Source organism: Anas platyrhynchos, chromosome 3 (genome assembly GCF_047663525.1).
Source record: "Anas platyrhynchos isolate ZD024472 breed Pekin duck chromosome 3, IASCAAS_PekinDuck_T2T, whole genome shotgun sequence".
Lineage (NCBI taxonomy): Eukaryota > Metazoa > Chordata > Aves > Anseriformes > Anatidae > Anas > Anas platyrhynchos.
Genome location: NC_092589.1, coordinates 26,779,126 through 26,791,735, shown reverse-complemented (window position 1 = coordinate 26,791,735; position 12,610 = coordinate 26,779,126). Strand labels below are relative to the sequence as shown.

General features: G+C 53.9%; 1 protein-coding gene across 1 annotated transcript; it reads left to right on the top strand.

Annotated features, from left to right (window-relative positions):
* The first annotated feature begins 724 nt into the window (after positions 1-724).
* IRF2BP2 (interferon regulatory factor 2 binding protein 2) lies at positions 725-3,111 on the top strand. The gene is made up of 2 exons (XM_027453749.3): positions 725-1,928; positions 2,176-3,111. The coding sequence occupies exons 1-2, from the start codon at positions 854-856 to the stop codon at positions 2,889-2,891; spliced, it is 1,791 nt and encodes a 596-aa protein (XP_027309550.2). The 5' UTR covers positions 725-853; the 3' UTR covers positions 2,892-3,111.
* Positions 3,112-12,610: the final 9,499 nt, after the last annotated feature.

The following is a 12,610-nucleotide window of genomic DNA, read 5'->3' as shown; positions in this document are numbered from 1 at the left end:
GTTCTCCCTGCGCGCAACGGCGGCAGCGAGCACCCATCAATAAATAAAAACACACGAAAAAGGGGGCGATGGCGGTGTTATTCACCCATTTACAGCGGCCCCAAATAAACCGGGCAGCCCGGGGGCCGGCCCCGAGGGGCGGCGGTGCCCGGGTGCCGGGGCCCGGAGCCCGCTGCCCACCAGCCCCGGAGCAGCCCCCGGAGGAGCCCCCGGGGCCGGGGCCGGGGGCGCGGGCAGGGGCAGGGGCCGGCGCCGGGAGCGCGGCGGCGGCGGCGGCGGCGGCGGGGCGGGGGCGCGCAGCGCGCAGGCGCGCCCGGCACTGTCGAAGAATCGAGGCGGCGGCGCGCAGAGGCGGCGGTGGCGGCTGGAGCCCGGCACGGCGCGGCGCCGCCGCCAGCCCCAGCCCCAGCCCCAGCCCCGGCCCCGGCCCCGGCCCCCGCGGCAGTCCCCGCCCCGCCCCGCCGCGCCGCGCCGGCCCCCGCCGCCCCGCGCCGCCCCGTAGTAGCCAGCGAGCGGGGGAGCCGTGCGGGCGGCAGCGGCCGCAGCCCTGCGCCAGCCGCGCCGCGGAGATGCGCGTCCCCGCCGCGCTGTGAGCGCCGCCGGCGGAGACGGCCCGGGCAGCGGCGGCCCCCGCAGCGGCTCTGCCTGCCGGGGGCAGCGCTCGGAAGACGAAGCCGAGGGGGAGGGCGCCGGGCGGACCGTGCCGCTGCGCCCCAGCCGCCCCGTCGGGGCTCCGGTGGCGAGAGGAGGCGGCGGCGGCGGAGGAGGAGGAGGAGGCGGCGGCCGGAGCCGGAGCCGGAGCCGGAGCCGGAGCAGAAGCGGGGGGCGCTCGCCGCTGCCCCGGGGCCGGGACATGTCGTCGGCGGCGGTGGCGGCTGCTTCCCGCAGGCAGTCGTGCTACCTGTGCGACCTGCCCCGCATGCCCTGGGCCATGATCTGGGACTTCACCGAGCCCGTGTGCCGGGGCTGCGTCAACTACGAGGGCGCCGACCGCGTGGAGTTCGTCATCGACACGGCGCGGCAGCTCAAGCGGGCGCACGGCTGCTTCCCCGAGGGCCGGGCCCCGCCGCCGCCGCACGCCAAGCAGCCGGCGCTGTCCGCCAAGGAGCTGCTGGCGCAGCAGCAGCAGCAGCTCGGGCACCCGGCGGCCGCGGCGGCGGCGGCGGCGGCGGCGGCGGCCGAGGCGGCGGCGCGGCCCCCGCCGCAGCCCCTGGAGCGCTACCCGCTGGCTGCCGAGCGGCCGCCGCCCCGCCTGGGCGCCGAGTACGGCGGCGGCCGGCAGGTGAACGGCATCCTGGTGCCCAACGGCTTCCCCAAGCCCGAGGAGCCGCCCGAGCTCAACCGGCAGAGCCCCAACCCGCGGCGGACACACGCCGTGCCGCCCACCCTGGTGCCGCTGGTCAACGGCGCCGGGCTCCCCGCCGCCATCGGCAGCCTGGGCAGCCGCGCCGCCGCCGCCGCCGCCTCGCTGGCCGCCATCTCGGCCGCGCCCGCCCCGCTGGCCGTGCCCGTGCCCCAGCAGCCGGCGGCGGCGGCGCAGGCGGCGGCGGCGGCGGCCGGGGGGGGCGGGCAGCCCGGCGAGCTGGGGCACAAGCGGCCCGGCTCCGTCTCCTCCTCGTCCTCCTCGTCGGGCGGCGGCGGCGCGGCGGGGGAGCACGACGGGGGAGCCAAGGAGAAGCGCGGCTCGGCGGAGAGCCTGCCGGCGGCGGCGGCTGCAGCAGCGGCGGAGCTGGGAGCCGAGGGCAAGGGCCGAGCGGGGGGCGAGGAGTGGCTGGCCAAGCCCAAGACGGTGCGGGACACGCTGCTGGCCCTGCACCAGCACGGCGGGCACGCCGTGCCCCCCTTCGACAGCAAGTTCAAGAAGGAGCCGGGCATGGCGGGCGGCCGGCTGCTGGGCTACGAGACCAACGGGGCCGTGGCCAAGCCAGGTGAGGCGCCGCGGGCACCCGGAGGTGGGCTCAGGGTGGCATTGGGCTCGGGGTGGCGTGGGGCATGGGGCGGCTTTGGGCACGGGGTGGTGTGGGGCGCAGGGTGGCTCTGGGCATGGAGTGGCTTCAAGCACGCGGTGGCCAGGCGTGCCCGCCAACGCCGACACCTGGACGCTTTCACGGGGTTAGCGTTGCAGCTGCGATGCCTTCTAACCTTCCTCCTCCTCCTCTCCGCCTTGCTTTCCAGGGGCCCGGGCAGCCCGGAAGAGGAAGCCGTCCCCCGAGCCGGAGGGCGAGGCGGGACCCCCGAAGATCAACGGGGAGGCGCAGCCCTGGCTGCCGACCTCGTCGGAAGGGATGAAGATGCCGCTGACGGCCACCTCCTTCATGTCGCCCCCGCCGCCCACCGCCTCGCCCCACTCCAACCGGACCACGCCGCCCGAGGCGGCCCAGAACGGCCAGTCCCCCATGGCCGCGCTCATTTTGGTGGCGGACAATGCCGGGGGCAACCACGCCTCCAAAGAGGCCAACCAGGTCCACTCCACCACCAGGAGGAACAGCAGCAGCCCCCCCTCGCCCTCCGCCATGAACCAAAGAAGGCTGGGCCCCGGCAGGGAGGTGCCGGGCCAGGGGGCCAACGCGACGGGCGGGCTGGAGCCCGTGCACCCCGCCAGCCTGCCGGACTCGTCCCTCGCCGCCAGCGTCCCGTTGTGTTGTACCCTGTGCCACGAGCGCCTGGAAGACACCCATTTTGTGCAGTGCCCCTCGGTCCCGTCCCACAAGTTCTGCTTCCCCTGCTCCCGGCAAAGTATCAAGCAGCAGGGAGCCAGCGGGGAGGTGTATTGTCCCAGCGGGGAGAAGTGTCCCCTGGTCGGCTCCAACGTCCCCTGGGCCTTCATGCAGGGGGAGATCGCCACCATTCTGGCCGGAGATGTGAAAGTCAAAAAGGAGAGAGACTCGTGACTTTGCCGGCCTCGCGGCCCGACGCCACCTTTAACTCAAACTGCTTGAATTCTGTATATATCTATAAATATATATATATAAATATATATATATCTCCAAGACAAGGGAAATGTAGACTTCATAAACATGGCTGTATAATTTTGATTTTTTTGAATACATTGTGTTTCTATATTTTTTGAAGACAAAAGGTATGTACTTATTATAAAGGCATTTCTTCTAATTCTTCTCCTTTTTTTTCCCTTTTTTTTTGTTTCCCCCCCTTTTTTTTCCTTCCCTTTTGTTATAGCAACTATTTGTTGTGCTTCCCTGGTGACAGTTACTGTTCAATGTAGGCTGTGACTTGCGCTGCTTTTTTTAGAGAGCACTTGGCAAACCAGAAATGCTTCTAGCTGTATTTGTATGCACTTGTTTCTTTTTTTTTTTCTTTTCTTTTTTTCCTTTTTTTTTTTTTTTTAAATGCCAAATACACTTTCTGACATTGTAAAGATCGCCTTACTGTCTGTGATTCCTTATTCCTGGCCCCTGTTTCTGTAGAGCTGGTCGCATGCAGGCTCGGTCCGAGGTGGTTGGGGAGCAGCGTGGCTAGCCGTGGCGGGGACGCTCTTTGCCACCCCGCGAGCCAGGCGAGCGTAGGGAGCACGAGGGGTTTCTCCCAGAAACGGCTGTCTCGTGTTGCGGCGGCAGATCCGCCGGATCGAGTCCAAAATTCCTCCGTGTTTCTCAAGGGAAGTTGCCTTCGGAGTAGGATGTGGAGAGGTGTCTGAGAGGCGCTGTTGAGTTAGGGATTTCTGGGTTGGTTTGTTTTTGTTGTTCTTTTTTTTTTTTTTTTTTTTTCTTTTAAGGCAAAGTTGACCGCAGTTCACGTGATCAGTTGTAAGATTACAAAACTGCATTTGTTCACCAATTGCATACTATAACGTGGAGTTTTGATAGCCAACCTAATGACACGATTGGTGAATGCACCGACGTAGCACTGCCATCTCTGAAGGTCTTCAGCGTCACTTAAGTTGTTTTTTTTGTGTCTTTGGACAATGATGGGGATGTGGGGGAGAGACTGATTTTTTTTTTTTTTTTTCTAATTTTACTTTTAATTTTCAGATAGTGCAGGTGGACTTTGAGTTTGCTTATCAGTCACCTCTGGTGCTGTTGCTATTGTTACTATCGCTGACATGGTGTTTCCAAGTAGTGGCAGGTACAGTGTGGTACAATGACAGCAGCGACTGAGGTTCTGCCAGATTGCCTGCGGGCATATCAGTGACAGCCCAAATGTGGGTGGAGGAAACCTGTAATTTCCTTATTACGTGTGCTTGAAACAAACCTAATGCTATTCTTTGAAAATGAAAATATAAACTGGTTGAAATGAAAGCAATTAGGGCTTCACATCATGGCCACGGCCCTGCCTTTTAAGCTACTTTGGAGAACTCTTTTGTAAAGCCACTTCTTTTGATCACGCTTCTGCATCACCAAGCAGACTTCTAAAATCAATAAATCATTGGTTACTAGAAATAGTTGAGTCTTATAGTGATGTTTTTGTGCTGTTTATAGTTCGTTGGCAACACTGCAGCTGGACGAGCCCTTCTGTTGAGGTGTTTATAACTGGGTTATAAGTGGTTGTTTCTGAGCAAAGGGGTGGCCAGGTCGTCCCTTCCCTGGGACAGGCTAATAAACACTCTTGGTGCTAGAGGAGGAGGAGGAGAAGGAGGAGGCAAAATTTGTTCAGCCGACTTTAATTTGAAGAATTTTGGGTGCTTTTGAGTCAACTGTTCTTATTGTGATAATGTTCAGACTGCAATTTAATGCAGAGTAGATCTTTTTTGGAAGACTTTTTTTTTTCTCTCTCTCTAAAGAAATGGTCATTATTAGTATTTGAAGATCAGATCTGCACATGCACAGTAATTTTTTATGAAGTGTTTAATGAGCACACCCACTACATTGTGTTCCATATTACAGGTCAATGTAATATTAGATAAGACTTGCATGATAAACAAATTCATTGAGTCAATATTACGCTTTAAAACTTATACCTATAGTCAAGATTGGTGTCTTATGTAAACACATTTAGCCAATTTGAAGAAAACGCACATTATATATATATATACCTATATATATACCTATATATATAAAAACTGTAAAGGATTCTTTGGAACCACTATGATCTGTGTAAATGTGTATTTAGGCACTTTATTAAAAAAGAAAATGGATTTTGAGCTGATAGATGGTAACAAGTTCTTCAAAGTTGCTTGGCATAATACCTCCTGTGGTATGGAGCTCATGTTTTTGGTTAAGGTGGTATCCCTACTTTCAATCCAAAACCAAAACCGAAACCCCGACACCTTCCTACAGAGGCCCCCCTTTTGTGCTATGGGGCGGCCTGGTGTGCAGCCTGGTGAGGGCTGGGCCTGCTCCCGGCAAAGCAGGGCCTCGCTGGGGCCCAGTGGCACCCCCGTGACCGTGCCCAGGCCCAAAGGCCACGCACCCTCCTCCCGACACAGGCTCTGGTGGCACCCTGGGGTGGAGGGGACGGTGGGAGGCCCCGGGCCCACGGCCCAGTGCCTGTGCTGGCTCAGCTGGCCCACAGGCCTCCTGCCTCCATTCTGTCTGGTCCTGGTCACCCTGAAACTGCAGAAGTGCAAAAGGAAACAAAACATTCAGAATCTGAGGGTTTCCATGCATACCTTGTTTTTCTCAAATTCAGCATTGCTTTTTGCCTTTCTGTTGCTTTACTCAGTTCCAACACCGGTGGATTCTCCATTTCTACCAGTTCACTCCTTCCTGGGCTACAAGCTTTTTTCTTCTTCTTCTTCTTTTTTTTTTTTTTCTTCTTTTTCTTATTTTGAAATGCTTTAACTGCAACAGTGCTACTGTTAATATTACTTTTTAAACTTTTTAAAAGGTGATACTGTAATTTGTGTAGTATTAAAAGTGTTTTAATGAAGAATGTGTGATTTTTTTTTTCCCCCCCAAACCCACTTTCATCCCATTTTTTAAAAGATCTATATTTTTTGCTGGGAGGTCACCTGCATGGTGCTTTTGTTCATAGCTGATAAAGTCCAATGGTGCAATTTTTGCATAATTTTTTTCCCCACTCTTTGCACTAAATACAGGAAACTAAGAGCTTTAAACACTTCTTGTGCTTTCTATATATATTAAAAAAAAAAAAAAAAAAAAAAAAGCAAAAGCTATAGTTGCCTAAGTGCAATGTTTTGTTTTATTTTTTTTAGCTACTACTTCTGACATTTATTTGTAGATAGGCCGAAGCACGGGGCAAGAGGCGGGGCGGGGGTGCGGAGCCCCCGGGCGGGAAGGCACAGCACAAGGGAGGCTTTGACAGCCTTTGTGGTGGCCTCAGGAAACCTGGTCTGTTTTGGAGCTCCCTTTTTAGATGCGCTGTAAACCAGGCCATGGCAACCGCGTGTTTTTATGAAGTAGCACTTAGGAAAAGGGTATAAATACATTTGAGAGTGCTCTCTAGTGGTTTATTATGTCAACAGAGCCCCTGGATCCTTTCCTTCTGTGCCCGGGCCAGCCCCGCTCGCCCTGCTGGCGGGGTGGCCGTGCTCAGTGGGATGCTGCTTGGGGACACCCTGGGGGGTGGCTCACCTGCGTGGTGGCACCCAGGCCCTGCTGTGGGCACGCTGTGTGGTGGTTGGGTCTGGGGTTGTTAGGGCATGGCTGCTGCTGGCACGGGGAAGCAGCATCTGCTAAGGGAAAACACCGGACCGTAAAATTCGTGGCACCAGCAGTGGCTGAGCTTGTCGTGAATGGAGGCGTTCGTAGTCCTGACTGCTGCAGCCTCAGCTTCTCCGGAGCAGCGGCCAGCAATTAGATTGGAAAAGGCTTAGCCCTCAGCGTGTTGTATTTCTCCTCCCAAAGTGTTCGCATTTGGGGAGCTCCAGCTGGAGCAATTGAAAAATAATTTTTTAAAAAAGCCCTTCCCCAACGTGGACTTGGCTTGTTTAGGCACCACAATCCGGTTGGGGATAAACTACAACTTCAAGCCTGCACTCCAAGAGATAATGAGGCGAGTAAAAAAAAAAAAAAAATCGCTCAAAACATGTTTTTTTTTTTCCCTGAACGCGGCAATTAAAACAGAAAGTGCATCTGGGCAACAAATAACATAGCTTCGTTTTCTGACGTTGGTGAGTACCGTGGGGTGGCACCTCCCATGCCATGGCCGGGCTGGTCCCACGGATGACATGAGGGCCACCAGGACTCCTGAGTCACCCTCCTCCCCTCCTCCTTTGTTCCCAGGAGCGGGACCGCCTTTCCTCTGCGGCCGAGGTCAGGCTGTGCAGCAGATGAATGGAGGCATGTTCCCCGCTACATCACGCTCCCAGGGCTGCAGCTCCCAAGTAACTCTTTCACTGCCTTCGGGCAGCTGCCGCAGCACGCCCTGGGCTTGTGGCTCAGACTCAAATAGCCCCCTAGATGCTCATGGATGCTCAAGAAGCTTTTCTCCCGGGAAATAAGAAACACAGATGTCTCGCACAGGATATTTAGAGATTCCCTAAGCACATGTTAGGGTCCGTACTCTCATCCTGTTTGATTGGCATAGGTGTGCTGGAGCCTGCTAGAGTGACAACCACATGGTTATTTTTATGCACACTTCAACCAAATTTCCTTTTCTTTCTGCTGCTCGAGAGGCGTTTTTGTAGAGATTGGTCTAGCAGAGTAAATGCCAAACCTCCAAATGCTGCATCAGGTGGAAGCTCCGTGTACCATGAGCTCATGGAGACGCCAGGAGCAGCTGGCGCAAGCTTCCCGCTGCAGCCCACACCTCTTCCTCCCATTGCTGTTAACTCAGGAAACCCTGCAAGCAGCACCGCTGCCTGTCAGCCCCTGCTGCCCCGCAGGCAGCCGGGAGAACCCGAACCCCTCCTGCCCTGCATGGCCCCGGGACCCCCACCTCCCCATGGGACAGAGGGCAGGGGCCAGGCACAGGAGCTCAGCAGCACAGTGGGGCTGCCCTCAGGGAATACACAGGAGACTGGTTTTCCTGGAGACCTCAGCCTGTAAAGGAGGGCAGCTGTTGCTCACTCACTACGGACTGGAAAAATGCAAAGTATGCGTTTTCTTTTACCCTTTTCCACTACAAAACATTTACTCCCCCCTCCCCCCTGTGCCTTTTTTTTTTTTTTTGGCAACCATTTGAAAACAAACAGAAGACGAGTAAACAGAGATGAAAGGGGTTACTGGTTCACCAGGTCGCTCCCCAGCAGCTGGAGACAAGCCTCCTGCATGGCCCCAGGAGCTGCTGGGCAGGGGACTGCCATAGGGTTCGGGAGGGAGCTCTCCCCCTGGTAATGGGGTCTGGGGATGCCACCTGCACCAGGGCCATAAAAAAGACAGCCAGATTTCCCCCTTCTTCCTGTGGCTTTGTTTTTTTGTTGTTGTTATTGTTGTACTTTTTATATCTTTCTGAACCAAAGGAGGCCCAAAGATTTTTTGGTTTTGTTTTAATCAAAACAACATAGATTCCATTCATTTTCTTCTACCAGAAAACCAGTTTTTCTCCAACCCTTTTTTATAGGACTGTCATACTCTCCAACTGTCTAGTAGTAAGAAGACTTACAGATATTAGGCAATAACTGTATAATGGAATGAAGCGTTTAATTTTGTCCAGACTATTTACAACTCTTTTTATTTCTGTTGACTTACTGAACTCAGCTGCTGCTAAGCAGTAGGAACAAATAATTTTCTCTTTTAAGATTCATCATCCCTGGCTAATAGTTAGCTCAAAACATGAGGCTATTCCATGAAAGACTTTTGTGGGAACAGAGAAAGGTGCTGCTGAACATCACCTTTCATTCATGTCAGAAGAATCAGGAAATAAATCAGCTCCTGCACACTGACTCACGTCTTTGCAGATCTGACTTCATGCCTTGCAGTGGAGTGAACCCACTATAAGAACGCCTTTTTCCATCGCATTTCTAAGACTTAATTGGACTGCAATAATTAAAGAAACCCACCGACTTTCCTGTGATTTAGTTGTGGTGTTTGGACGGGGCTCGGGCGATTTTCCCTATGAGAACACAGTTGGGGCAAAGCCGCCTTCAGAAATTACAGAGGGAAGGAGTGTTTTCTTGCAGAAAGCACTGTGCTGTCTTTGTTAACGCCGGACAACAAAACGCTTCATGCAGGAACTGTGATGGGTTTCTGGTTCCCCGTACCTCGGAAGAAGAGTGCTGAATGGGCCCTGCTGGGGCCTTAACGTGCGGTGCCAGGGACTGTAATTTGTTCAAAATTTCTGCTTAGGCATGTAGGCTGCGTCTTCTGGCTTTCCCATAGGAAACAAACCATGATAAACAGCATGAAGCAACGATGTTTAGCTGTGCCATTAAATGGCTGTTTCGATGATTACTTTCATATTGTGAGAGCCCTTATGTCTCTGTAAGCCCTTCTGAAGCCCTCTGAGACAAAGAGCCTGTGTCCATAACCGAACTGAATACGTTTTACCCCCAAACTGAATACATTTTACCCCCAAATTGAATACGTTTTGCCCCCTCAGGGAGGGCAGCAGCCCCACTGGTGTTGTGGGGTCCTTGTGAGGGAGAAGGTGCAGGCCGGCAGCCCGGCTGCGTGAGGCTGCCTCTGTGTTATCTGCCCGGCACGGACATTTTGAGCCATGTCGGCAGCATGTGTTTCTTCATCCCGTGTCAGTAAAGTTTCCTGACATTTAGTGTTTTGGGGTGGATCCCTTCCTTTCCTACAAGGAGTGCCAATTTTAGTGCCGGTTTGATGGATAACAGTCTGCTAAGCACTGGAGCAGCACCAATAGCGCTGCTTTGTGTAGGCTCTCTGGGCTCCCTGGGGAGCTGAGCCCTTGTTACATGAGCACAGCATCGCTGTGCTGCAGGCACTTGCTCTGGGAGACCACCTTCAGAGGTGCCTACAGGGGAAGGTACTGCCCTAGAGGGTTGGATTTGGGCCACCTTCAACCTTCTCACTAGAGGGACCTCAGAGTTCATTTGGGCTCCCTCCTGATCATCTCCATAGTGATCAGGTGCTGCCCATCTCCTGATGCTGATGGCCAAGGGGGGACAGCTGGTGGCTCACAGGCTACATATCTCCATGTAGTCCTCCAGCAGTGGTGAGCAGCACCAGGACAAGCTGGAGTGTGCTGAAGCCTGATTTCAAAGAGAAGATAAAGGACTGCATGGGGACTTTGTACTTAAGAGAGCTACCCTAGGTGCCAGCCCTACTTCTGCCAGCTGATGGTGGGAGCTGGAAGGTAGCTGGTCTACATTGCTCATCACTCCTTTGAGCTCAAGTCCAAGCTGGCACCAAAGACAGACTACAGATGGCAGCCTGAATTTAATCCCTCTTGCTCAGATGGCATGGGGCATGCTGCTTCAGGTGGACCTCTTCCCATCACTTCCCAGTAACCAAACTTTGGGTTTTATCATGCTACCCACAACCATATTAGTTGGGGTCCAAACTACTGGGAGCCATTGTACAGAGCCACACAGCAGTGGTTTTGGCCAGCTGTGTGCAGGACATATGGTAAGCAATAAGTGGGAAGTAGTGTCATTTGGGTTTCATTGCCTTTTAAAGTGGGCTTAAGGATGGCAAATAAGGTGTCTTTAACCACCAGGTGAAAAGCAAAGGTTGTCTTTTAGGGGCTGAACTGCTGGCTCTCAGTTGGCTTAAAAAACAAAACAACAGCAACACACACACAAAAGCATCTTTCTTTGCAATCCCTTCTCCTTATAACCCACCCGAATGGGATGCCATCCTGCCAGCAGCTCTGTCATTGACTTCACTGGTTCCACAGGGGTCCCTGTAGGTAACATTACAGCAGACATGCAGGAAGGACCAGGCCCTACATGCAAGTGATGAGTTTCAACACGCAGTTTTGCTCTAATTATTTATAAGAAATCATTTCATTATAAATAGGTTTTTCAGTTAAATGTATTGCTAGCATTACCTTATTACTTATTCATAATTAACTAAATCATAGCAGATTTCTATGTTATTATCATTTCCATACACCATAAATTATTCAGAAGAAATGTTGGTCCTGTCAGGGTACTCGGTACGTGCAGATGAGATGAAGGAGCTCCCTAGGCCTGAGCAGAGAGCAGTTTCTCTGTCTCAAACATTTCCACAAGTGTGTGTTTAGGAGAGCTGGGAAGGAGAGGGGCAGGGGGTGACCAATGGATGCAATGAAATGCTGGCTCCTAATGTTACTGTTGAAGGGCTCCCTGCCCCATGCGGGGCATCTCCTGGTTGGTTTTCAGAAGAAGCAGAAGGAATGGCAGAGCTTATGGATGAAGGACCTAAGGCTGCTATGGAGCCACTGGCCTGCCTTTTCCACACTGCATTTCCTGGGGCTGGAATTCAAGGGAAGGGTTTTGTTTTCACTGCAAGCTCTGCTGGCCTCTTGAAAAATGAACGAGAAACGCTGTTGGAAAATTCACAAGCAAACTAAACTTAGAACCGTACGTATAAGGGACTGTAATGATTTGCTTCAGGTGAATTTACCTGGGAAACACAATTCTTACTCATGAATAACAAAAGAAAAATCTGTGTCCCCAAGCAGAATCTCACGAGCATTTTAAGATTTTTCTCATTGGCACTGGCATCTCACTGGCGTATAATAAATAGGAAAGTCTGGGAGAGTTCTTTGAAGCCATTTATTACTGATGCTGTCTCCTTAGCCACGTCCTAATTGGAAAGAGCTTGGCAAGTCCTGGGCCGTGCAGTACGGTGCTCCATCACCCTCAAGCACGCCAGGGAGCTGGTGGAGGTGGGAACCAGGGCAAGTGTAATGGGGTCAGACGAGTGGAATGAGTGACAAATTCAGGAACGGCGGCACAGTTGAGGAAACAGAAAGAATAAGGCTAAGCACACAGCTGAAACAGGGAGCTTCATTTGAATAACATGATCCACTCCCAGAGCGGCTTTCCTGCTGCCAGCATGTCTGCACTGCACGTCTGCGTTTGCCCCTCGGGATGTGTGAGTGTATTGCCTCCGTGGGGAAATCCCTCGGGAGCACGGCTGGCCACCAAGCCACGGCCCTGCTGAGGCGAGGAGCCTTGTGCCCGCTCTTCCTCTTCTCATTCCTCGCTGGGTGCCTTTTTGCATGGTCTCTACTATGCTGATTTCAATCCGTTTCCAGCTTTGCTTTGGATAAATGCAATAAATGTTTAAAAATGTTTCTCTTAAGGTGGAACAAAGCCCTGTGCCCTGCTGTTTTGCCTGGAAACGCCTGCAGGCTGCTGAGGTGGCAGGCCTGGAGGAAGGGACAGAGCAGGCATGACATGGGGCGCTTCCACCCCTCTGCTCCCAGGACGAGCCTCAAGCCAGCCAGGCCAGCAGCACCAGTCACCTCCTCGCCTTGGAAATGGCCTCATCCTCTGGAAATGGCCCTGCTCAGAGAAAGGAGGGCTCAGCAAAGCCCTTGAGTCTGGCGGGTGCTCAGTGGGCCTCATGCCTGTGCTCCCCTCCCCTCTCGCTGGCCTGGTGCTAGGGGAGGGGAGGAAGGCAGTGGAGGTGATGGAAACAGAGGAAGGAGCAGATGAGCTGCACCCCTTCATGCAACCCATCTGGTATAAGGTGGCCACAGTGGCTCTGCCACTGGTGTGGCCGTGGAGTGTGTGCAGCTACATGCCGCGTGTCTGGCATGCAGATGTTTGACTTCCATTCGGCTACAGTCACCCAGCAGCGGGTAGGTTTCTTATGTATCCGCGTTTAATAGAGCCATCCTCAGTGACTGC